General features: G+C 54.2%; 1 protein-coding gene across 1 annotated transcript; it reads left to right on the plus strand.

Annotated features, from left to right (window-relative positions):
* Nucleotides 1-2,828: 2,828 nt before the first annotated feature.
* aoc1 (amine oxidase copper containing 1) lies at nt 2,829-21,097 on the plus strand. Its single transcript, XM_078397922.1, is given in 7 exon segments — nt 2,829-2,928; nt 15,343-17,080; nt 17,508-17,684; nt 17,687-17,795; nt 19,662-19,794; nt 20,738-20,939; nt 20,942-21,097. Coding segments are annotated over 6 exon segments (2,250 nt in total). The 5' UTR covers nt 2,829-2,928; nt 15,343-15,522; the 3' UTR covers nt 21,013-21,097.
* Nucleotides 21,098-24,217: the final 3,120 nt, after the last annotated feature.

The raw sequence follows: 24,217 nt of genomic DNA on the forward strand, positions 1-24,217 counted from the left end.
CACAGAAGGTAGTTGAGGCCAGTTAATTGGCTATATTTAAGAAGGAGTTCGATGTGGCATTTGTGGCTAAAGGGATCAGGGGATATGGAGAGAAGGCAGGTACGGATACTGAGTTGGATGATCAGCCATGATCATATTGAATGGCGGTACAGGCTCGAATGGCCGAATGGCCTACTACTGCACCTATTTTCTATGTTTCTATTCCATTGGCTTTCTTCACTGCCTGCTGTACCTGCATGCTTCCTTTCAGTGACTGATGCACTAGGACACCCAGATCTCGTTGTACGTCACCTTTTCCTAACTTGACACCATTCAGATAATAATCTGCCTTCCTATTCTTACCACCAAAGTGGATAACCTCACACTTATCCACATTAAATTGCATCTGCCATGCATCCGCCCACTCACACAACCTGTCCAAGTCACCCTGCAACCTCATAGCATCTTCCTCACAGTTCACACTGCCACCCAGCTTTGTGTCATCCTGGTGAATCTCCTCTGCACCCTTTCCAACATCTGCAGGTACCTGCAGGTATTGGTATTGGTATCGGTTTATTTCATCACGTGGACTGAGGTACAGTGAAATACTGTGCTATCCAGTTGGATCATGCCATACATGAGCCATACAATCAAGCCCGACACAAGTACAACAGGTAGTGCAAAGAGAAAAATATCAGAGTGCAGAATATAGTGACACATTGTTATAGTTACAGAGAAAGTGCAAATAAAGGTTCAATGTCTACAATGAGGTAGGCTGGAAGATTGAGACTACACCCCAGCTTATGGGAGGTCCATTCAGTTGGCTGATACCAGATTTAGGTTTAGTTTTGCCATGTGTACCGAGGTACAGTGAAAAGCTTTGTTTTGCATGCTATCCGATCAGATTAGATATTACCATACATAAATACAACCAAATTAAACTCAAGTACAATAGGTAGAACAAAGGGGAGGATGCAAAGTACAGAATATAGTTCTCAGCATTGTAGCGCATCAGTTCCAGAGACAAAGTTCAATGTCCGCAATGGGGTAGTGGTGAATCGGACATTACCCTAGCTTATGGAAGGACCGTTCAAAAGCCAGATAACAGAGGGGAAGAAGCCGGGTCTGGTGGTGCGCACTTTCAAACTTCCGTACCTTCTGCCGGATGGGAGCGGGGATAAGAGGGAATGACCGGGGTGGGACAAGTCTTTGATTATGTCGGCTGCTTTCCCAAGGCAGCATGACGTAGAGGTGCAGCCAATGGTGGGGAGTCTGGTCTACGTGATGGACTGGGATACATCTACAACTATCTGTGATTTCTTGTGGTCTTGGACGGAGCTGTTCCTAAACCAAGCTGTGCTGCAACCAGACAATATGCTTTCTATGGTGCATCTGTAAAAGTTTTAAGAGTCACTGAAGGCATGCTGAATGTACTCGGTCACCTCGGGAAGCAGATGTGTTGGTGTGCCTACTTGGCTGTTGCATCAATGTGGTTGGACCACCACAGATCGTTGGGAATATTAACGCCAAGAAAACATGAAGCCCTCAACCATTTTCCACTTTGGCACCATTGATGCTGGTTGGGCCGTGTACGCCACCACTTCCTGAAGTCTGGCTGACATTGAGGGAGGGGTTATTGTCTTGACACCATGCCACTAGGTTATCTGTCCTCTTCCTGTACTCCATCTCTTCATTGTCGATGATCCATCCACCATATTGCTTTGGTCCACAAACGTGTAGATGGAGTTAGAGCGAATTTGGTCATGAGTGAACAGGGGACTGAGAACGCAACTTTGCGGAGAGGTATTGTGGAGAAGGTGTTGTTAGCTGTCCTCACTGATCGAGGTCTGTGGGTCAGAATGCCGAGGATCCAGTGACAGAGGGGGAGCTGATGCCTTGGTCCAGGAGTTTAGGAGATGAGTGTGGTTGGCACCAGGTCCCAAAAGGTACACTGTCCACTCCAGGAGACCTCAACCTCCAAGTTGTTAACTCTCAGAGATACAGAAACCTCCCCTTGATTCTTGGACCATGCACCTTCCCCCCACAATGACTCTGACACTGACAGAATGAACTGCCCCAACTGACCCTTCTAAATCTATAGTAGTAGAGGGTAGGCCCAACTCCTCCATGCCCACCAACATGCCCCATCTGCACTAATCCCGCCTGCCCACCTTTGACCCATATTCCTCTAAAGCTTACTTATCCATTTACCTGCCCAAATGCCTTTTAAATGCTGTTATCGTCCCACCCTCAACAACCTCCTCTGGCAGCTCGTACCATACACCCACCACCATCTGTGTGAAAATGTTGCCCCTCAGGTTCCAGTTAAATCTTTCCCCTCTCACCTTTAACCTGTGCCCTCTGGTTCTTGATTCCCCAACTCTGGGTAAACGACTCTGTGCATTCATCCTATCTATTCCTTCCGTGGATTTGTACACTTCTATAAGATCAGTCCTCATCCCCCTGCGCTCCAAGGAGTAGAGTCCCAGTCTGTCCAACCTCTCCCTGTAGCTCAGACCCTCGCACCGTCCCCTCCCCACATCCTGAGCTGTTCTCTGCTGTCCCTGAGTCTCGGCGCACCATGCTGCAGGAGGTTCACTGAACTCAAGCACCTGGCAACAACATGCAATATTTATCTTCACTGATCTGCATTCACCCTATCAATCCCTCTCATGAATTTAGACGCCTCTATAAGATCACTGCTCAGCGGGAGGCCATGGGGTGGGGGCAGTGGGGGAGAGGAGAGCGGAATGGGGAGGGACAGAGGGAGGAGCTGTGAGTCCCAGATACACCCCCCCCCATGGACCCGCTCTCCAAAGCAACCCACCGGTCCCTGACCCGCTGCTCCCAGCAGCACCAGGGACACGAGCTGTCAACACTCCACGTAGACCTTGTACCCAGTGAGTGCAGAGTCTGGCTGTCAGCAGAGCGACCCCCTGTAGAGTGACGGTGAGTCCAGATCTCCCCCCATGAGGGTCAGTGTGTGTGTGGGACCCGTCCCCTAGTGAGGGTCAGTGTGTGTGGGACCATCAGTGTGTGTGTGGGACCCATCCCCCAGAAGGGTCTCAGTGTGTGTGTGTGTGTGGGACCCCAGTGTGTGTGTGTGGGACCCCCAGTGTGTGTGTGTGTGTGTGTGGGACCCCCAGTGTGTGTGTGTGTGTGGGACCATCAGTGTGTGTGTGTGTGTGTGTGGGATCATCAGTGTGGGACTCGTCCCCAAGTGAGGGTCAGTGTGTGTGGGACCATCAGTGGGCATGTGGGACCCGTCCCCAGAAGGGTCTCAGTGTGTGTGTGTGTGTGTGTGTGTGTGTGTGTGTGTGTGTGTGTGTGTGGGACCCCCAGTGTGTGTGTGTGTGTGTGTGTGTGTGTGTGTGTGTGTGTGTGTGTGGGACCCCCAGTGTGTGTGTGTGTGTGTGTGTGTGTGTGTGTGTGTGTGTGTGTGTGTGTGTGTGTGTGTGTGTGTGTGTGTGTGTGTGTGTGTGTGTGGGACCCCCAGTGTGTGTGTGTGTGTGTGTGTGTGTGTGGGACCCCCAGTGTGTGTGTGTATGGGACCCCCAGTGTGTGTGTGTGTGTGTGTGTGGGACCCCCAGTGTGTGTGTGTGTGGGACCCCCAGTGTGTGTGTGTGGGACCCCCAATGTGTGTGTGTGTGGGACCCCCAGTGTGTGTGTGTGTGTGTGGGACCCCCAGTGTGTGTGTGTGTGTGGGACCCCCAGTGTGTGTGTGGGACCCCCAGTGTGTGTGTGTGGGACCCCCAGTGTGTGTGTGTGTGTGTGTGTGTGTGTGTGTGGGACCCCCAGTGTGTGTGTGTGGGATCATCAGTGTGGGACCCGTACCCCAGAGGGGGTCATTAATTCTGGGACTCATAGCCCAATGAGGGTCAGTATGTGTGAGACCTGTCTCCCAGTGAGGGTCAGTGTGTGTGTGTGTGTGTGTGTGTGTGTGTGTGTGTGTGTGTGTGTGTGTGTGTGTGTGTGTGCCCCAGTGTGTGTGTGTGTATGTGGGACCCCCAGTGTGTGTGTGTGCGTGCGTCAGTGTGTGTGTGTGTGCGTGTGTGTCACCCCCAGTGTGTGTGTGACCCATATCCCGGAGGGGATCAGTGATTGTGGAACGTATAAGAGGGGCAGGTAGACCGTGAAGTGGAGGGGAACCAATATTCTGGGGGCGGTTTGTTCATGCTTGTGGTTTAGAGTACAGCAGGTACAGCAGGTAGCTGTAAAGCAAATGGCATGTTGGCCTTCATTGTGAGAGAATTGAGTATAGGAGCAAAAAGGTCCTATTGAAGTTATGCAGGGCCCTGGTGAGACCACATCTGGAGTATTGTGTGCAGTTTTGGTCTCCTAATTTGAGGAAGGACATTCATGCTATTGAGGGAGTGCAGCGTAGGTTCACCAGGTGAATCCCGGGATGGTGGGACTGACATATGATGAAAGAATGGATCGACTGGGCTTATATTCCCTGGATTTAGAAGGATGAGAGGGGATCTTCAAGAAACATATAAAATTCTTAAGGGAATGGACAGGCTAGATGCAGGAAAAATGTTCCCGATGTTGGCGGAGTCCAGAACCAGGGGTCACAGTTTCAGAATAAGGGGTCAGCCATTTAGGACTGAGAAGAGAAAAATGTTTTTCACCCAGAGAGTTGTGAATTTGTGGAATTCTCTGCTACAGAAGGCAGTGGAGGCCAATTCACTGGATGTATTCAAGAGAGAGTTAGATATAGCTCTTAGGGCTAGCGGAATCAAGGGAGATGGGGAGAAAGCAGAAACGGGGTAGTGATTTTGGATGGTCCTTGATATAGGATCAGTTTAGTTTAGTTTAGTTTAGTTTAGTTTAGTTTAGTTTAGTGTAGAGATACATCGCAAAAACAGGTCCTTTGACCCACCAAAGTCCACACCGATCAGTTATCCACACACACTAACACCATCTTACATGCACAAGTGACAATTTACAGCTATACCAAGCCAATTCACCTAAACACCTGTACGTCTTAGGAGTGTGGGAGGAAACTGAAGATCTCGGAGAAAACCCATGTGGTCACGGGGAAAACGTACAAACTCCATACAGATAGCACCCATAGTCGGGATGGAACCCAGGTCTCTGGTGCTGTAATGCAGCAACTCTACCGCTGTGCCACCAAGCCATTGTTCTGTGCTGTATGACTGTAAACAACCAGGGTGACCATCTTCAAATCTACAGGTCCCCGGGTGGTGTGGTGAGCAGATGTGGAGATGTTTCCACCAGTGGCAGGGTCTGGAGTGTGGGAACCCTTTACAGGATCAAGTGTTGACCTCTTGCAGGTCATCTGCGTTTAGTTCATCATTGTCACTGGTTTAGATTACTTTAGTTTATTTATTGTCATGTGTACCGAGGTACCAGGAACACTTTTGTGGCATGCTACCCAGTCAGCAGAAAGACCATACATGCTTACAATCAAGCTGTACACAGTGTACAGATACATGATAGAATAACGTTTAGTGAGAGATTAAGTCCAGTAAAGTTCCATTAAAGATAGCCCATTGGTTTCCAATGAGGTAGATGGCAGCTCAGGACCTCTGTTGGTAGTTGTTGGTAGGATGGTTCAGTTTCCTGATAAGAGATGGGAAGAAACTGTTGAGGTTTTATACTTCTGTACCTCTTGCCTGATGGGAACTATCTGCAGTCTCTTGCAGTCTTGGGCGGAGCTGTTCCCAAACCATGCTGCGATGCATCCTGATAAAATACTTTGTATGGCGCATCTATAGCAATTTAAGAGAGTTGTTGGGGACATGCCAAACCTAAGCCTTCAAAGGAAGTAGAGGCGTTGGTCATAGAGTCATAGAGTCATAGAGTCCTACAGCACAGAAAGAGGCCCTTCGGCCCATCGTGTCCGCGCCGCCCGTTACCAAACACAGTCTAATTTTAATCCTATTTTCCTGCATTGGTGTGCTGGGGAAGTGAGGGGATGGGGGAGTGAGGGCGAGGTGAGTGAGGGGATGGGGGAGTCAGGAGCTGGGAGTCAGGGAGAGTGAGAGTATGGGGTAGACGGTGATAGGTGAGAGGGCAACGGGGGAGGGAGGGCAGTGGAGGAGTAAAGGAGGAGCGGGCGTTGGAGGAGGGAATGGGGCAATGGGGAAGTGAGGAGAGAGTAAGGGGGAGTAAAGGGGAGAGGGCGATGGGGGGATGAGGGTAATGGGGGGTGAGAGGATGGGCAACAGGGCAACGGGAGTGGGGGTAAGTGTGGTGGGGGACTGGCACAGAGGAGATGAGGCTCTGACAGATCGGCCATAGGCACTCAGAGGGGTGGGGTCGACCGGAGGGGCCGAGTGGCCATTTGTTCTGAGTTGTTTTCCCTTTGGCCGTGTTGACTTTGTGTGTTAACCAACACACTCTCCAGCCTGCTGTGACCTTCCAGAATCTCCTCTGTTTAAACATGATAAAGCCCACATTATCCCACATTACACTCCACCTGAGGAGCTTTCACCCTTGACCCCACACAGTGGGGGAGGGGGTGACTACCCCCACTCACCTCCATGGGTCTCCTTGCCCCCGACCCTTCCATGCTCCGAGGATCCAAAAGATTCTACAAGAACGTAGGGCAAACGGGTAACTAGGGAAAGAATATGACCTCAAATATCAGCGTGGTTGTCTATGTGTGGTCACAGGTGTTAAATGAATATTTCTCCTGTATATTCACCATGGATGTTAATAGTGATGTGTGGAAGAGAGTCCACCAACAGGAGGGTGTGTGGGAGGTCTTAAAACAGGTAAAGGTGGATAACTCCCAGGGACCTGGGTAAGTGTGTCCTTGGGCACTGTGGGAAACTAGGGAGCAGATTGCTGGGTCCTTGGCAGAGATATTGTATCATCTTTAGCCACGGGTGAGATGCTGGATAACTGGAGACTGGCCAAAGTTGTGCCTCTGGTTAAGAAGGCTGCGCAGAAAAGTCAGGGGACTGTAGATCAGTCAGCATCATATCGGTGGTGGGTAACTTATTGGAAGGGATTCTGAGATCTACATGCCTTTGGAGAGGCAGGGATTGATGAGGAAGAGTCATAGTGTAGGATGGTCATGATGAAGGAGTCGTGATGTGGGATGGTCATGATGAAGGATGTTCATGATGAGGGATGTTCATGATGAGGGATGTTCATGATGAGGGATGTTCATGATGAGGGATGTTCATGATGAGGGATGTTCATGATGAGGGATGTTCATGATGAGGGATGTTCATGATGAGGGATGTTCATGATGAAGGAGTCGTGATGAGGGATGGTCATGATGATGAGGGATGGTCGTGATGAGCGATGGCCATGATGAGGGATAGTCATTATCAGGAATGGTCATGTTGAGGGATGGTCATGATGAGGGATGGTCATGATGAGGGATGGTCATGTTGAGGGATGGTCATGTTGAGGGATGGTCATGATGAGGGATAGTCATTATCAGGAATGGTCATGGTAAGGGAGTCATGATGAGGGATAGAAACATAGAAAATAGGTGCAGGAGTAGGCCATTCGGCCCTTCGAGCCTGCACCGCCATTCAATATGATCATGGCTGATCATCCAGCTCAGTAACCTGTACCTGCCTTCTCCCCATATCCCCGATCCCTTTAGCCACAAGGGCCACATCTAACTCCCTCTTAAATATAGCCAATGAACTGGCCTCAACTACCATCTGTGGCAGAGAATTCCACAGACTCACCACTCTCTGTGTGAAAAAATGTTTTCTCATCTCGGTCCTAAAAGACTTCCCCCTTATCCTTAAGCTGTGACCACTGGTTCTGGACTCCCCCAACATCGGATGGTCAGTATAGCTCTGTGTGAAGAGTAGCAGTCACAGCACCGACCCCTGCATAACACCGTTAGTCACTGGGACCCGCTCTCCAAAGCATGGACCCGCTCTCCAAAGCAACCCACCGGTAGACGGTGATAGGTGAGAGGGCAACGGGGGAGGGAGGGCAGTGGAGGAGTAAAGGAGGAGCGGGCGATGGAGGAGGGAATGGGGCAATGGGGAAGTGAGGAGAGAGTAAGGGGGAGTAAAGGGGAGAGGGCGATGGGGGGGTGAGGGTAATGGGGGGTGAGAGGATGGGCAACAGGGCAACGGGAGTGGGGGTAAGTGTGGTGGGGGACTGGCACAGAGGAGATGAGGCTCTGACAGATCGGCCATAGGCACTCAGAGGGGTGGGGTCGACCGGAGGGGCCGAGTGGCCATTTGTTCTGAGTTGTTTTCCCTTTGGCCGTGTTGACTTTGTGTGTTAACCAACACACTCTCCAGCCTGCTGTGACCTTCCAGAATCTCCTCTGTTTAAACATGATAAAGCCCACATTATCCCACATTACACTCCACCTGAGGAGCTTTCACCCTTGACCCCACACAGTGGGGGAGGGGGTGACTACCCCCACTCACCTCCATGGGTCTCCTTGCCCCCGACCCTTCCATGCTCCGAGGATCCAAAAGATTCTACAAGAACGTAGGGCAAACGGGTAACTAGGGAAAGAATATGACCTCAAATATCAGCGTGGTTGTCTATGTGTGGTCACAGGTGTTAAATGAATATTTCTCCTGTATATTCACCGTGGATGTTAATAGTGATGTGTGGAAGAGAGTCCACCAACAGGAGGGTGTGTGGGAGGTCTTAAAACAGGTAAAGGTGGATAACTCCCAGGGACCTGGGTAAGTGTGTCCTTGGGCACTGTGGGAAACTAGGGAGCAGATTGCTGGGTCCTTGGCAGAGATATTGTATCATCTTTAGCCACGGGTGAGATGCTGGATAACTGGAGACTGGCCAAAGTTGTGCCTCTGGTTAAGAAGGCTGCGCAGAAAAGTCAGGGGACTGTAGATCAGTCAGCATCATATCGGTGGTGGGTAACTTATTGGAAGGGATTCTGAGATCTACATGCCTTTGGAGAGGCAGGGATTGATGAGGAAGAGTCATAGTGTAGGATGGTCATGATGAAGGAGTCGTGATGTGGGATGGTCATGATGAAGGATGTTCATGATGAGGGATGTTCATGATGAGGGATGTTCATGATGAGGGATGTTCATGATGAGGGATGTTCATGATGAGGGATGTTCATGATGAGGGATGTTCATGATGAGGGATGTTCATGATGAAGGAGTCGTGATGAGGGATGGTCATGATGATGAGGGATGGTCGTGATGAGCGATGGCCATGATGAGGGATAGTCATTATCAGGAATGGTCATGTTGAGGGATGGTCATGATGAGGGATGGTCATGTTGAGGGATGGTCATGTTGAGGGATGGTCATGTTGAGGGATGGTCATGATGAGGGATAGTCATTATCAGGAATGGTCATGGTAAGGGAGTCATGATGAGGGATAGAAACATAGAAAATAGGTGCAGGAGTAGGCCATTCGGCCCTTCGAGCCTGCACCGCCATTCAATATGATCATGGCTGATCATCCAGCTCAGTAACCTGTACCTGCCTTCTCCCCATATCCCCGATCCCTTTAGCCACAAGGGCCACATCTAACTCCCTCTTAAATATAGCCAATGAACTGGCCTCAACTACCTTCTGTGGCAGAGAATTCCACAGACTCACCAATCTCTGTGTGAAAAAATGTTTTCTCATCTCGGTCCTAAAAGACTTCCCCCTTATCCTTAAGCTGTGACCACTGGTTCTGGACTCCCCCAACATCGGGATGGTCAGTATAGCTCTGTGTGAAGAGTAGCAGTCACAGCACCGACCCCTGCATAACACCGTTAGTCACTGGGATAAAGGATGGTCAGTATGGCTCTGTGTGTGAGAGGTCCCATCTCACCGTAATGTTACGGTAGAGATGCCATTGACCAGCGGATGACCACAGGCATCGTGCAGGACCACTGCTGTTTGTCATCTATATTAATAATTTAGCTGAGAATGTAGGTGACTTGGTGAGTTGGTTTGTGGATGACACCAAATTGGGTGGCATGGTGGACAGAGGAGAAGGTTGCCTACGGAACTAGTTTAACCAGGGAAATGGGCCAATGGATTGGCAGATGGAATTTAACTCTGACAATGGCAACGTGTCGCAGTTTGGGAAGCTAAATCAGGGCAGGACATGCACAGTGAGTGGCAGGGACCTGGCGGGTGTTTTAGAGACTGATGGGTACTAGTACAGAGAACGCAATTGACGCAGGTAGACAGGGTAGTGAGGAAGGTGTACGGCACACCTGCCTTCATTGGCCAAGGCATTGTGTACAAGAGTTGGGACATCATGTACAAATATTGACACAAAAAGTTGCAGTAACTCAGCGGGACAAGAAGCATCTCGGGAGAAAAGGAATGGGTGACGTTTCGGGTAGAGACCCTTCTTCAGACTTGTGAGGGATAAGGGAAACGAGACATAAAGATGATGTGGAGAGATAAAGAACAATTAATGAAATCAATGAAAGATATGCAAAAAAGTGATAAAGGAAACAGCCCATTGTTAGCTGTTTGTAGGGGGAGAGAGAGAGAGAGAGAGAGAGAGAGAGAGAGAGAGGAGAGAGAGAGAGAGAGAGAGAGAGAGAGAGAGAGGAGAGAGAGAGAGAGAGAGAGAGAGAGAGAGAGAGAGAGAGAGAGAGAGAGAGAGAGAGAGAGGAGAGGAGAGAGAGAGAGAGAGAGAGAGAGAGAGAGAGAGAGAGAGAGAGAGAGAGAGAGAGAGAGAGAGAGAGAGAGAGAGAGAGAGAGAGAGAGAGAGAATATAAGAGAGAGAGAGAGAGAGAATATAAGAGAGAGAGAGAGAGAGAATATAAGAGAGAGAGAGAGAGAGAGAATATAAGAGAGAGAGAGAGAGAGAGAGAGAGAGAGAGAGAGAGAGAGAGAGAGAGAATATAAGAGAGAGAGAGAGAGAGAATATAAGAGAGAGAGAGAGAGAGAGAATATCAGGGCTACCTGAAGTGAGATAAATCAATATTCATACCACTGGGCTGTAAGCTGCCCAAGCAAAATATGAGATGCTGTTCCTCCAATTTGCAATTAGCCTCACTCTGACAATGGAGGAAAACCTAGGACAGAAAGGTCTGTGTGGGAATGGGAAGGAGAATTAAAGTGTCCAGCAACCGGGAGATCAGGTAGGTTCAGGCGGGCTGAGCGAAGGTGTTCCTCAGAACGATTGCCCAGTCTGCATTTGGTCTCGCCGATGTGTAAGAGCACATCTTGAACAACGGATACAGTAGATGCAGTTGGAAGAGGTGCAAGTGAACCTCTGCCTAACCTAAAAAGACTGTTGGGGTCCCTGGATAGAGTCAAGGGAGGAGGTATAGGGACAGGTGTTGCATTTTCTGCGGTGGCAGGGGAATGTACCTGGGGAGAGGGTGGTTTGGGTGTGAAGGGATGTGTTAACCAGGGAGTTGTGGAGGGAACGCTCTCTGCAGAAGGCGGAAAGGGGTGGAGATGGGAAAATGGTGAGATCCCGTTGGTGGTGGTGAAAATTTTGGAGCATTATGTGTTGTATGCGACGGTTGATGGGGTGGAAGGTAAGGACTAGGGGGACTCTGTCTCTGTTGTGACTAGGGGGAGCTGTGGGGTACCGAGGAGATGCGTGTGAGGGCCTCATCTATGATGGGAGAGGGAAACCCCCGTTCCCTAAAGAATGAGGGCATCTCGGATGTCCTGGCGCATTCCTTTTTTCTTAAACCAGCATCTGCAATTCCTTCCTACACATGTTCAAATATTGGTCAGGTCACACTGGGAGCACTGTGTGCAGTTCCAATCACCACATGACAGGGGGGTGTTGTTACACTACTGAAGGTACAGGAAGGATTGAAAAGATGTTGACTGGTGGAAGGCTTGAGTTACCAGGAAATGTTGGACAGGCTGGATCTGTTTCCCTGGAGTGAAGAGGGCTGAGTGGAAACTTGTTAGAACTACGATGTAAATAATTATGAGAGAGATATACACAGGGTTGATTCCCATGGTTGGGTATCTAAGCCTAGAGGACTTGGGTTTAAGTGAGAGTGAGGAATTATAAAAGGGATCTGAGGGGTACATTTTCCACACAAAGAGTGGTTGGTATTGGGAATGAACTGCCAGAGGAGGAGCTGGAGGCAGGTACCTGATCGATGAGTTGAATAAAGGGATGTGGAGAGAGTGCAAGTGGGATCAGTGTGATGGTCAGGATAGACATGGTAGGCCGAAGGGCCTGTTTCTGCTGTACAGCTCTGTAACTCTATGAAGCTGGGTGGAAGCCTTTGCAATGCGATGGTCCGGAATGAGGGGTGGAGTCACCAAGACATCCAACAGGTAGTGTAGGAAAATAACTGCAGATGTTGGTACAAATCGAAGGTATCACAAAATGCTGGAGTAACTCAGCAGGTCAGGCAGCATCTCTGGAGAGAAGGAATGTGTGACATTTCGGAGTCTGAAGAAGGGTCTGGACCCGAAACATCACACATTCCTTCTCTCCAGAGATGCTGCCTGACCTGCTGAGTTACTCCAGCATTTTGTGATACCCAAGACATCCAACAGGAATCAGAAGGCAGTGCCATGGTACAGCGGTTAGTGCTGCTGCCTCACAGCACCAGAGGCACTGGTTCGATCCCAACCTCCAGTGCTCTCTGCGTGGGGGTTTGCACGTTCTCCCTGGAACTGCATGGGTTTCCTCCGGGTGCTCCGGTTCTGTCCCACATCTCAAAGCCATGTGGGTTTGTAGGTGAATTGGTTTCTGTAAATTGCCCCCAGAAGATGGGGGACAGGTAAATTCTGAGGAGAGATGGTGTGTATGTGGGCAGAATAGACCATGAAACAGAAACACAGCACAAGAACAGACGCTTCAGCCCATAATGTCTGTGCTAAACATGAAGCCAAGACCAGCTGGTCCACATCCCTTCACTCCCTGTATATCCATGTGACTATCCAAAAGCCCCTTAAACACCACTATTGCATCTGCCTCCACCACGCTTTGTGTAAAAACACTTGCCCCATACATCTCCATTAAACTTCCCCCTCTCACCTTAAAGTTATGCCCTCTAGTGTTAGAAACATAGAAACAAAGAAAACAGGTGCAGAAGTAGGCCATTCGGCCCTTTCAGCCAGCAATGCCATTCAATATGATCAGCCTGGGCAGCATGCAGCCCAGTGGTATGAACATCAACTTCTCCAACTTTAGATAGTTCCTCTGTCCCTCTCTTTCCCCTCCTCCTTCCCAGATCTCCCTCGATCTTCCTGTCTCCACCTGTATCCTTCCTTTGTCCCGCCCCCCTGACATCAGTCTGAAGAAGGGTCTCGACCTGAAACGTCACCCATTCCTTCTATCCCGAAATGCTGCCTGACCTGCTGAGTTACTCCAGCATTTTGTGAATAAATACCGTCGATTTGTACCAGCATCTGCAGTTATTTTCTTATAATATGATCATGACTGATCATCCTAAATCAGTACCCTACTGCTTTCTCCCCATATCCCTTAATTCCATTAGCCCTAAGAGCTATATCTAACACTCTCTTAAATTAACCTCCACTGCATTCAATGGCAGAGAATTTCACAGATTCGCAACTGTCTGGGTGAAAATGTTTTTCCTCATCTCAGTCCTAAATGGCCTACCCCCTATTCTTAAACTGTGACCCCTGGTTCTGGACTCCCCCAACATCGGGAACATTTTTCCTGCATCTAGCCTGTCCAATCCCTTAAGAATTTTATATTTGTCTATACGATCCCCTCTCATCCCAGTAAATATAACCCAAGTCGATCCATTCTTTCATCATATGTTAGTCCTGCCATCCCTGGAATTAACCTGGTGAACCTACCTGCACTCCCTCAATAGTAAAAACTAGACCAAGTGGACCCGTTGGACCCAAACCTCTCCTGCATTGGTGCAGCACCCTCTCCTCCCCTTTCCCCCCCTCCCTTTCCCCTCCCTGCTCCTCCCTCCACTCCCCCCTTCACTCCCCCTTCACTCCCCTCCCCCTCTTCCCCCCACTCCATCCCCTCAACCCACCCCTTATCCTCCTCCTCCCCTCCCCCTTCCCCCCCCACTCCATCCACCTCAACCCACCCCTTATCCTCCCCCTCCCCTTCCCCCACCCCTCCCCCTCCCCCTCCCCCACCCCTCCCCCTCCCTCCATAGCAGATAGATTTAATCTTTAAGATGTGAATAACTTAAAATATATAACAATGATTTCAATGAAACTTCTTCCATTAGCACCAAAAGGACGATAGTGAGTAAGGTGGGCCTAACTTTGTTGCGCTATCGTGTACCGTTTTGGCTGTAGTTCAGGAAGAAAGAAACAAACATACAATCACAATAAAACTTTACTAGCCAAGTATGTTTTGCAACATACGAGGAACTTCATTTGCCATACAGTCATAACAATAAAAAGCAACAGGACACACAAAATACATTTTAACATGAACATCCACCACAGTGACTCCTCCACATTCCTCACTGTGATAGAAGGTGAAACAAAAGTTCAATCTCTCCCTTCTTTGTCCTCCAGCGGTCGGGGGCTCTAATCTTCCGTTGACGGGATGATCTTGACTCCCATAGCCAACGGTGAGCCTTCCTCGTCAGGGTGATCAAGCTCCTGCATGGGGGGTATCTCAGCTCCCCCGCGCCGGCGATCTACCCCGGGTCGGGACCAGTCGAACCTCGTGCAGCTTTTGGAGCTCCCGACCGGTCTCAACCCGAGACTGTGAGCTCCTGATGTTAAAGTCCACAGGCTGCATTGTAGCGTCGATCCCAAACAAGGGATCACAGGCTCAGATGATAAGTCCACGCCCCCGCGGGTCAGTCCCAGGCAAGACCTCCAGCTCCGTGATGTTAGGCCGCAGAGCGACCAGAGATACGATCCGGAAAACAATCGCATCTCCGGCAAGGTACGAGAGTTTTAGTAGATAGGTGTCCTTCCTCAAATTGAGCGATCAAAACTGCACACAATACTGGTCTCACCGGGGCCCTGTACAACTGCAGTAGGACCTCTTTGCTCCTATATTCAAATCATCTCGTTTTGAAGGCCAACATGCCATTAGCTTTCTTCACTGCCTGCTGTACCTGAATGTTGAACATTTCCACCCTGAAAAAAAAAGGTTCCCTACCCTGTCTATGCCTCTCATAATTGTATCCACTTCTATCAAATCTCCCCTCAGTTTAGAGTCTATTATTGCCACGTGTACCGAGGTACAGTGCACAGATTTTTCGTTGCCTCCTTTTAGTCAACGGAAAGACAATACATGATTACAATCAAGCCGCCCACAGTCTACAGATACAGGATAAAGGGAACAATGTTTAATACAAGATCAAGTCCAGTAAAGTCCGATTAAAAATAATCCAAGAGTCTCCATTGAGGTAGATGGCTGCTCAGAACCGCCCTCTAGTTGGTGATAGGATGGTTCAGTTGCCTGATAACAACCGGGATGAATCTGTCCGTGCGAAGTCTGACCTCTGTCTCTGTCTATATCCCACAGCCCGCGGACTGCGCCGAGTGGACAGAGGTGTTGTGCTCCGGACAGCGGTGGTCAGTGGTGGTCCGGCCAGTTGATCAGCGGTGCTCCAGGCTTCGGCCAGCGGTGGTCCGGCCGGTGTACAGCGGTGGTCCGGCCAGTTGATCAGCGGTGCTCCAGGCTTCGGCCAGCAGGGGTCCGAGGATGTTGAGCGTCGTGGCCGCGCTGTTCCTCTCCCTGTCGGCGGTATCGGTGGCGACGGGCGGCGACAGCGGGCGACCTCCAGACGCTGAGCGCTGGCAACGCCGGGCCGCTGTGTTCGCCGACCTCAGCGTGTCCGAGTTGCTGTCAGTGACCGCCTTCCTGCACTCCCAGCCGGAGCTCAGGCTGTCACCGGCCGCCACCCCGACTCTCCGCAAGAACCACATCTACCTGGTGGAGCTGCTGCCGCCCCGTAAGCGGGACGCGCTGCTCTTCCTCGGGAGCCACGTCTGCCCGCCCCGCCGCCGAGCCCGGGCCCTCATCTCCTTCGGCGACGAGTCCCGGCCCAATGTCACCGAGTACGTGGTGGGCCCGCTGCCCCGGCCCCGCTACTACTACCCCCTGCACACCGCTCGGCCCGTCCGCTTCTCTGCTCGCCCCGCCACCGTGCTGGAGTACAAGCTGATGTTGCACCGCTTGGGCGAGCTGACCATCGCCGCCGAGCCGCTCCTCCGCCGCATCTCCGGCGCTTCCTTCCTCCACTGTGGCCGCCGCTGTCTGACCTTAACGGACGTGGCACCGAGGGGCCGCAGCTCTGGCGAGCGGCGCTCCTGGCTGATCGTACAGCGGGATGTGGAGGGTTTCTACCTGCACCCTGTGGGTCTGGAGGTGCTGCTCGACCACAGCGACCTGGTGCCGGACCGCTGGACGCTGGACAAACTCTGGTACAACGGACACTACTTTGACAGCGTGGGGCAGCTGATGGAGAGCGCTGAGCGCGGCGAGCTGCCCATCGTGGAGCTGCCCGACCCCGAGCCCGGCCCCGACCTCCACTTCTCCACCTACACCCCCCGCGGCCCCCCACACCTGCCCGCTGACCGGCCCGGCCCTCGGCTCTGGCAGCCGGCCGCCCCCCGCTACTGGGTGGGGGGCAACGCCGTGCTGTACGCCGGGTGGAGCTTCGCCTTCAGGGTGGCGAGTGGCGCTGGCATCCAGCTGTGGGACGTGCGCTTCGCCGGCGAGCCCCTGGCCCACCAGGTGAGTGTGCAAGAGGCGGCCGTCCTGTACGGCGGGCATTCCCCCGCCACGGCACAGACCAAGTACCTGGACCGCGGGTGGTTGATGGGGGCCAAGGGCTACGAGCTGGTGCCCGGCATCGACTGCCCGCACACCGCCTCCTTCCACCACGTCTTCCACCAGCTCGACTCCGACCGCCCGTCGCGGCGCCGCAACTCGCTTTGCATCTTCGAGCAGCCTAGCGGGGTACCGCTGCGCCGGCACTTCCACAGCGACCAGGCCGGCAGCTACGGCTTCTACGGCGGGCTGGAGGGGCAGGTCCTGGTGCTCCGGACCACCTCCACCGTCTTCAACTACGACTACATCTGGGATTTCCTCTTCTACCCCAACGGCGTCCTGGAGACCAAGGTCCACGCCACCGGCTACCTTCACACCTCCTTCTACACCCCCGGCGGCCTGCGCTACGGGACCCGCGTCCACAAGCACCTCCTCGGCAACCTCCACACGCACCTGGTGCATTACCGCGTGGACCTGGACGTGGCCGGTAGGATGGGGGCGAGGGGAGGATGGGGAGGTGGGGGGGGGGGAGGGAGAGAGAGAGAGAAGGGGGGAGTGGGGAAAGAGGGAGGAAGACGGGGAACGGGTGGGGCGGGGGGGGGGTGTGGGGAACGAAGGGGGGGGGCGAAGGGGGTGGGGGCGGCGGAGGGGTATCAGTGAATGGGGGCCAACAACGGGGCTTCTCCCCTCACCTCAGACATCCCCCGCCCGGCCTTCCCCTCCCCTCCCTCCCCTCCTCGCACTCTGCCTAACACAACCCGAGGTTCACTCAACTTCCTCTCCCCACTTTCCGCAACCCCTCCAGCCGCTTGAACCCCCCTCCCAATCATACACTCAATACTGCCCGTCCCTCCCTCCCTCCCTCCCTCCCTCCCTGCGGCGCTCCCTCACTGACGGATCCGTCTCCCCCTCAGGCACCCAAAACAGCTTCGAGACGCTGGACATGCGCCTGGAGAACATTAGCCACCCTTGGGTGCCGGGCGAGCGCCTGGTGCAACCGCGGCTGGAGCGGGTGCCGAGACCCCTGGAGCGTTCGGCCGCCTTCCCCTTCCACAAGACGCTGCCCCGCTACCTGCTCGTCTACAGCCCCGGCAGCAGAACGAATGGGGCCACCATCGGGCCTACCGCGTCCAACTACACTCGCAGGCCGGCCCTGTGCTGCCCCGCGACGCCCCGGAGGAGCAGGGACTCACCTGGGCCAGGTAACATCATCACCCACCTGTGAGGGTAATCTGGGGGCCCCACACTCACCCCCGGATATCCCCCCCCCCCCGACACCTGGGACCACATCCACTTGCTCTCCCTCCCCCACCCCTCCCACCCAACCCCCCTCCATCCCTCCCTCCCTCCCCCCTCACTCCCACCCTCACTCCCACCCTCCCCCCTCACTCCAACCTTTACACCCCTGCCTCCCTTCCTCCCCTCCCCCCCCCACTCCACTCCCACCTTTACCCTCCCCCCTCACCCACCTTTACACCTCCCTCCCTCCCTTCCTCCCCTCCCCTCCCCTCCCTCCCACCCTCACCCCCTCCCACCCTCACCCCCTCCCACCTTCCCTCATCCGTGTCATCTCGAAAAAGGGCATTGTAAGGTGAGGGGGGTAAGGTTTCATTGAGATGTGCGGGCAAGTTTTTTACACACAGTGGGGACCAAGAGCGCGCAACCGGGGGTGGTGGTGGAGGCAGATACGACAGAGGCGGTTAAGAAAGTGGCGTTTTTGGAGGGGCACATGGATGTGCAGAGAATGGAGGGATATGGGTCACGTGCAGGCAGATAACTGTTGGTGTTGACATCTGGCACGGACATTGCGGGCCGAAGGGCCTGTTCTGTGCGGTACTCTTCTACGTTGCTGACACCGTGGTCGATAATACCCCGTCTCTGAAGGGAGCTTTTTCACGCAGAGGGTAGGTGGGTGTGTGGAACGAGCTGCCAGAGGAGGTGGTTGAGGTGCGTACTATCGCAACGTCCTAAAGACATTTGGACAAGTGCATGGGTAGGAAAGGTTTATAGGGATATGGGCCAAACGCGAGCAAATAGATCATAAGTGACAGTAGAATGAGGCCATTCGGCCCATCAAGTCTACTCCACCATTCAATCATGGCCGATCTTCTCCTATCCCCATTCTCCTGCTTTCTCCCCATAACTTTCACACCTGTACTAACCAAAAATCTATCTATCTCTGCCTTAAAATTATCTATGAACTTGCCCTCCACAGCCTTCTGTGGCAAATAATTCCATAGATCCACCACCATCTGACTAAAGAAATTCCTCCTCATCTCCTTCCTGAAAGAACGTCCTTTACCAACTCAACCTGCCCACGTTTGCCCCATATGTTCTTCATTTACCAACTCGGCCCAACTCACCCATGTGACCAACATGGTGACTCTATGACCATCTCCGGTCGGTGTCTACAGATTATCTTGGGTGCACATAACAATTCCGGCCGATCCAAGCCCCCCCCCCCTCCCGCGATCATCGGGAAAGTTAAAATCCCCAACACTGAGATCTTGCAGACTCAAGAATCTGCAGATGCTGGAATCTTACACAGAACACAACGTGCTAGAGTAACTCAGCGGGTCAGGCATCAGCTGTGGAGAACATGGATAGGTGATGTTTCAGTCTGAAAAAGGGTCTCGACCTGTAACGTCACCTATCCATGTTCTCCACAGACGCTGCCTGACCTGCTGAGTTACTCCAGCACTTTGTCGTCCACACATGCACCTTGCTGCGAGTTGTCAACATCTATCCTGCTAATTCCGCTGACCTGCGCGAGGTTTTTGTAAACCCCGGTAGAGTGATAGCAGGGTAGCAGGCCCTTCAGCCCAACTCACCCATGTGACCAACATGTCCCATCTACACTAGTCCCACCTGCCCACGTTTGCCCCATATGTTCTTCATTAGTGCGGGTGTCAGAAATTCTGCGGAGAAAGTAGGAGAATGGGGTTAAGGAGAGAGAGAGAGATCAGCCATGATTGAATGGCGGAGTACATTTGATGGCCGAATGCCCTAATTCCTTATGAGCTTATCTATCTAAGCCTGTCCCACCCGTGCACCTGTCCGGCCCGCAGGTACCCGCTGGCGGTGACCCGGTTCCGAGAGACCGAGGGCAGCAGCAGCAGCATCTTCATGCAGAACGATATGTGGGAGCCCGACGTCCGCTTCGAGAACTATGTCCGTAACAACGAGAACATCACCGACCAGGTACCGAGAGGGGAGGTGGTAACGGGGTGTCGGGAGGGCGGTGATAGGGGTACAGGAGATCCATAAACAGGGGTACAGGAGATCCATAAACAGGGGTACAGAGGAAGGCAGGCACCGGAGTCCCGGGGGTTGGGGTCAGGGGTTGGAGTCCATGGGGTCTGGGGTCAGGGGTCGGAGTCCCAGGGGTCAGGGGTCGGAGTCCCAGGGGTCTGGGGTCAGGGGTCGGTCCCAGGGGTCAGGGGTCGGAGTCCCGGGGGTCAGGGGTCAGAGTCCCTGGGGTCTGGGCTCAGGGGTCGGAGTCCCGAGGGTCAGGGGTCGGAATCCCGGGGGTCAGGGGTCAGTCCCTGGGGTCAGGGGTCGGCGTCGCAGGTGTCTGGGGTCAGGGGCCGGAGTCCCAGGGGTCGGGGGTCGGAGTCCCTGGAGTCAGAGTCGGAGTCCCAGGGGTCTGGGGTCAGGGTTCGGAGTCCCTGGGGTCAGGGGTCGGAGTCCCTGGGGTCAGGGGTCGGAGTCCCAGGGTCTGGGGTCAGGGGTCGGAGTCCCGGGGGTCTGGGGTCAGGGGTCGGAGTCCCGGGGGTCTGGGGTCAGGGGTCGGAGTCCCAGGGGTCTGGGGTCAGGGGTAGGAATCCCAGGCGTCTGGGGTCAGGGGTCGTAGTCCCAGGGGTCAGGGGTCGTAGTCCCGGGGGTCTTGGGTCAGGGGTCGTAGTCCCAGGGGTCTGGGTTAGGGGTCGTAGTCCCAGGGGTCTGGGGTCAGGGGTCGGAGTCCCAGGGGTCTGGGGTCAGGGGTCGTAGTCCCGGGGGTCTTGGGTCAGGGGGTCGTAGTCCCAGGGGTCTGGGTCAGGGGTCGTAGTCCCAGGGGTCTGGGTCAGGGGTCGGAGTACCGGGGGTCGGAGTCCCGGGGGTCGGGGAAGCCCGGTCCATCACTGGCCCTCCCCTCTCTCCCCAGGACCTGGTGGTGTGGGTGACGGTCGGTTTCCTGCACATCCCCCACGCCGAGGACGTGCCCAACACTAGCACCCCCGGTAACGCCGCCGGCTTCATGCTCCGGCCCTTCAACTTCTTCAACCACGACCCGTCCGCCGGTTCCCCGGACGTCGTGGTCTTGCGGCCGGATCCCGGCGCCGCGGGTGGAGTCAGAGTGGAGGCGCGGCGTTGCCCACCAGCCCACAGTGCCCACTGCTCGCCCCCTTCACTTACAACGGCTCCTACCTCCCCGTCTGACCCCTCCCCCCTCCGTGACCCCAACCCCTCCCCCTCTCCCCCCTCCGTGACCCCAACCCCTCCCCCCGCCCCCCCTCCCCCCCCTCCGTGACCCCCAACCCCTCACCCCCCCCCCTCAGTGACCGCCCACCCCGAACCCTCCCCCCAAATCCACCCTAACCTTATCCCCCCTCGCCCCCTTCACCCACAACGACTCCAACCTCTCCGTCTGAACCCCCCCTCCCCCTCCGTGACCCCAACCCCTCACTCCCCCTCCATGATCCCAACCCCTCACCCCACCCCTCAGTGACCGCCTACCCCGCAACCACTACCTCCACCCCCCCCACTCCCACTCCCCCCCCCCCACTCCCACTCCCCCCCCTCGAACCGTATCCCCCCTCGCCCCCTTCACTTACAACGGCTCCTACCTCCCCGTCTAACCCCCAATCAATGACCCCACCCCTTCCTCATCCTTGCCCCACCCCCAACCACAACAGCCCACGCCACCTCCAACTGACCGCTCATCGCCCCTTCACCTGTAACGCCTCCTACCTGCCCTGTAGCGGGCCAGGCAGCATCTCTGGAGAGAAGGATTGGGTGACGTTTCGGGTCAAGACCCTTCTTCAGACTGGATAGGGACAAGGGGAACAAGAGATATAGACGGTGATGTGGAGAGATAAAGAACAATTAATAAAAGATATGAAAAAATGTAACGATGATAAAGGAATCAGGCCATTGTTTGTCGGGTGCAAAAGAGAAGCTAGTGCGACTTGGGTGGGGGAGGGATAGAGAGAGGGGGAAGGCCGGGGCTACCTGAAGTGAGAGGGATCAATATTCATACCACTGGGCTGTGAGCTGCCCAAGCGAAATATGAGATGCTGTTCCTCCAATTTGCGTTTAGCCTCACTCTGACAACCTAGGACAGAAAGGTCTGTGTGGGAATGGAAGAATTAAAGTGTCCAGCAACCGGGAGATGAGGTTGGTTCAAGTGGGCTGAGCGAAGGTGTTCCACGAAACGATCGCACAGTCTGCGTTTGGTCTCGCCGATGTATAAGAGTCCACATCTTGAACAACGGATACAGCAGATGAGGTTGGTCCCTGGACAGAGTCGAGGGAGGAGGTGTAGCGACAGGTGTTGCATCTTCTGCAGTTGCAGGGGAAGGTACCTGGGGAGGGGGTGGTTTGGGTGGGAAGGGATGAGTTAACCAGGGAGTTGCGGAGGGAACGGTCTCTGCGGAAAGGGGTGGAGATGGGGAGATGTGGCCAATAGTGGTGGGATCCCGTTGGAGGTGGCGGAACTTTCGGGTGCGACTGATGGTGTTGAAAATCAGGTCATTCTGTTAGGTTGATACGAGCACCAGGTAGATAGGTGACCACTATGTAGATAGGTGACCGCCAGGTGGATAGGAGCGCCAAATAGAAAGATGACCAACAGGTAGATAGGCAGATATGTGACCACTGGGTAGATAGATGATCACCAGGTAGATAGGTGGCCACTATGTAGATAGGTAAACACTAGGTGGATAGGAGCACCAAATAGAAAGATGACCAACAGGCAGATAGGTGGATATGTGACCACTGGGTAGATAGATGATCACCAGGTAGATAGGTGACCACCAGGTGGATAGGAGCACCAAATAGAAAGATGGCCAACAGGCAGAAAGCTAACCATCAGGTAGATATGTGACCACTGGGTAGATAGGTGATCACCAGGTGGATAGGTGATCACCAGGTGGACAGGTGATCACCAGGTGGATAGGTGATCACCAGGTGGATAGGTGATCTCCAGGTGGATAGGTGATCACCAGGTGGATAGGTGATCACCAGGTGGACAGGTGATAGGTGATCACCAGGTGGATAGGTGATCACCAGGTGGGTAAGTGATCACCAGGTGGATAGGTGATCACCAGGTGAGGCAGCAGGAAGTGCTGGTCCGTGGCTCCCTCTGAAACACGTCCACGGTTTGGATATAATTCATCGATGGCCTCCCTATGCCAATAACAGCGGCGGCCGGGGCAGTGGCGTTTCCACCTCTGCTGATGTATTCGGGGTCGGGCGAGCCGATGATCGGGGTCTCTGTGGTCAGGGCTGGGTACAAGGGTGGGGGACGGTGTTGGAGGTTGGGGGGGAGAAATTGGGGTAGTGGCTGGTGGGAACCAAGAGGAGAAATCTCTGAGGCGGTGGCGGGCGTCGATCCGCCGGTGCCGGTAACCGGGGTGGGGGCTTCGGGACACGGTCTGCTCGGGACGGACCGAGAAGCAACGGGTCGATCTGTGTGGGGGGGGGGGGGGCGGCCGGGGGACAAGGGGGAGAAGTGGGGCCTGGGCGGCGGGTGAGGGGGCAGACACAGGCTTCCCCACGGGCCTCCGTGACAGCCCACCCTGACGGGGGAACCAGCCGGGGAGAGCGGACCCACCCCCCGCGCATCGGCGAGTCGGGCGGGAGGGCCGGGAAGAAACACCCCGCTATTCACCTTCCCCGGAGATGCTGCCTGGCCCACTCAGTTTAGTTTAGAGACACTGCCGGGAAACAGGCCCTTCAGCCCACCCGTTAAACACTAGTTCTACGTTATCCAGCTTTCCCACCCACTCCAAACACGCCAGGGACAATTTACAGAGACCAATTAACCTACACACCTGCACGGAGACCGGAGAACCCGGAGAAAACCCACGCGGTCGCAAGAATAATGTCCAAACTCAGTACAGACAGCACCCGTAGTCAGGATCGAACCCGGGTCTCCGGCGCTGTGAGGCAGCAACTCTACCGCCGCGCCACCGTAAGTGTTGAGTTCCCCAACGTTTTGTGCTTCTCTCTGGCGAGGGGGAAGCGGGAGAGGAGGGAAGGGAGGAAGGATGGGAGGGGAGATGAAGGGGGGGGGGGAGGAAGTAGGAGAGGGTGGAGGGGGAGGGGAAGGGAGGGGGTGAGAGGGATTGGGGAGGGGAGGGAGATGAACGGGGAGGGGTAGGTAGTAGGAGAGGGGGGGAGGGGGGAGAGAGGGAGGGTGAGAGGGATTGGGGATGGGAGGGAGATGAAGGGGGGGAGGAAGTAGGAGAGGGGGAGGGGGGAGGGGGGAGGGGGGAGGGGAAGAGGGATTGGGGAGGGGAGGGAGGTCGGCGCAGCTGCAGTGGCCCGATCTGTAGGAGGACGTCTCCGTGACTGCGGGAGACCACGGAACATGAGCGGGGCCGGGATCACGGAAGCCGGAGACGTGTGTGTCTGGGCCGGG

Source organism: Rhinoraja longicauda, chromosome 4 (assembly GCF_053455715.1).
Source record: "Rhinoraja longicauda isolate Sanriku21f chromosome 4, sRhiLon1.1, whole genome shotgun sequence".
NCBI classification, from domain to species: domain Eukaryota; kingdom Metazoa; phylum Chordata; class Chondrichthyes; order Rajiformes; family Arhynchobatidae; genus Rhinoraja; species Rhinoraja longicauda.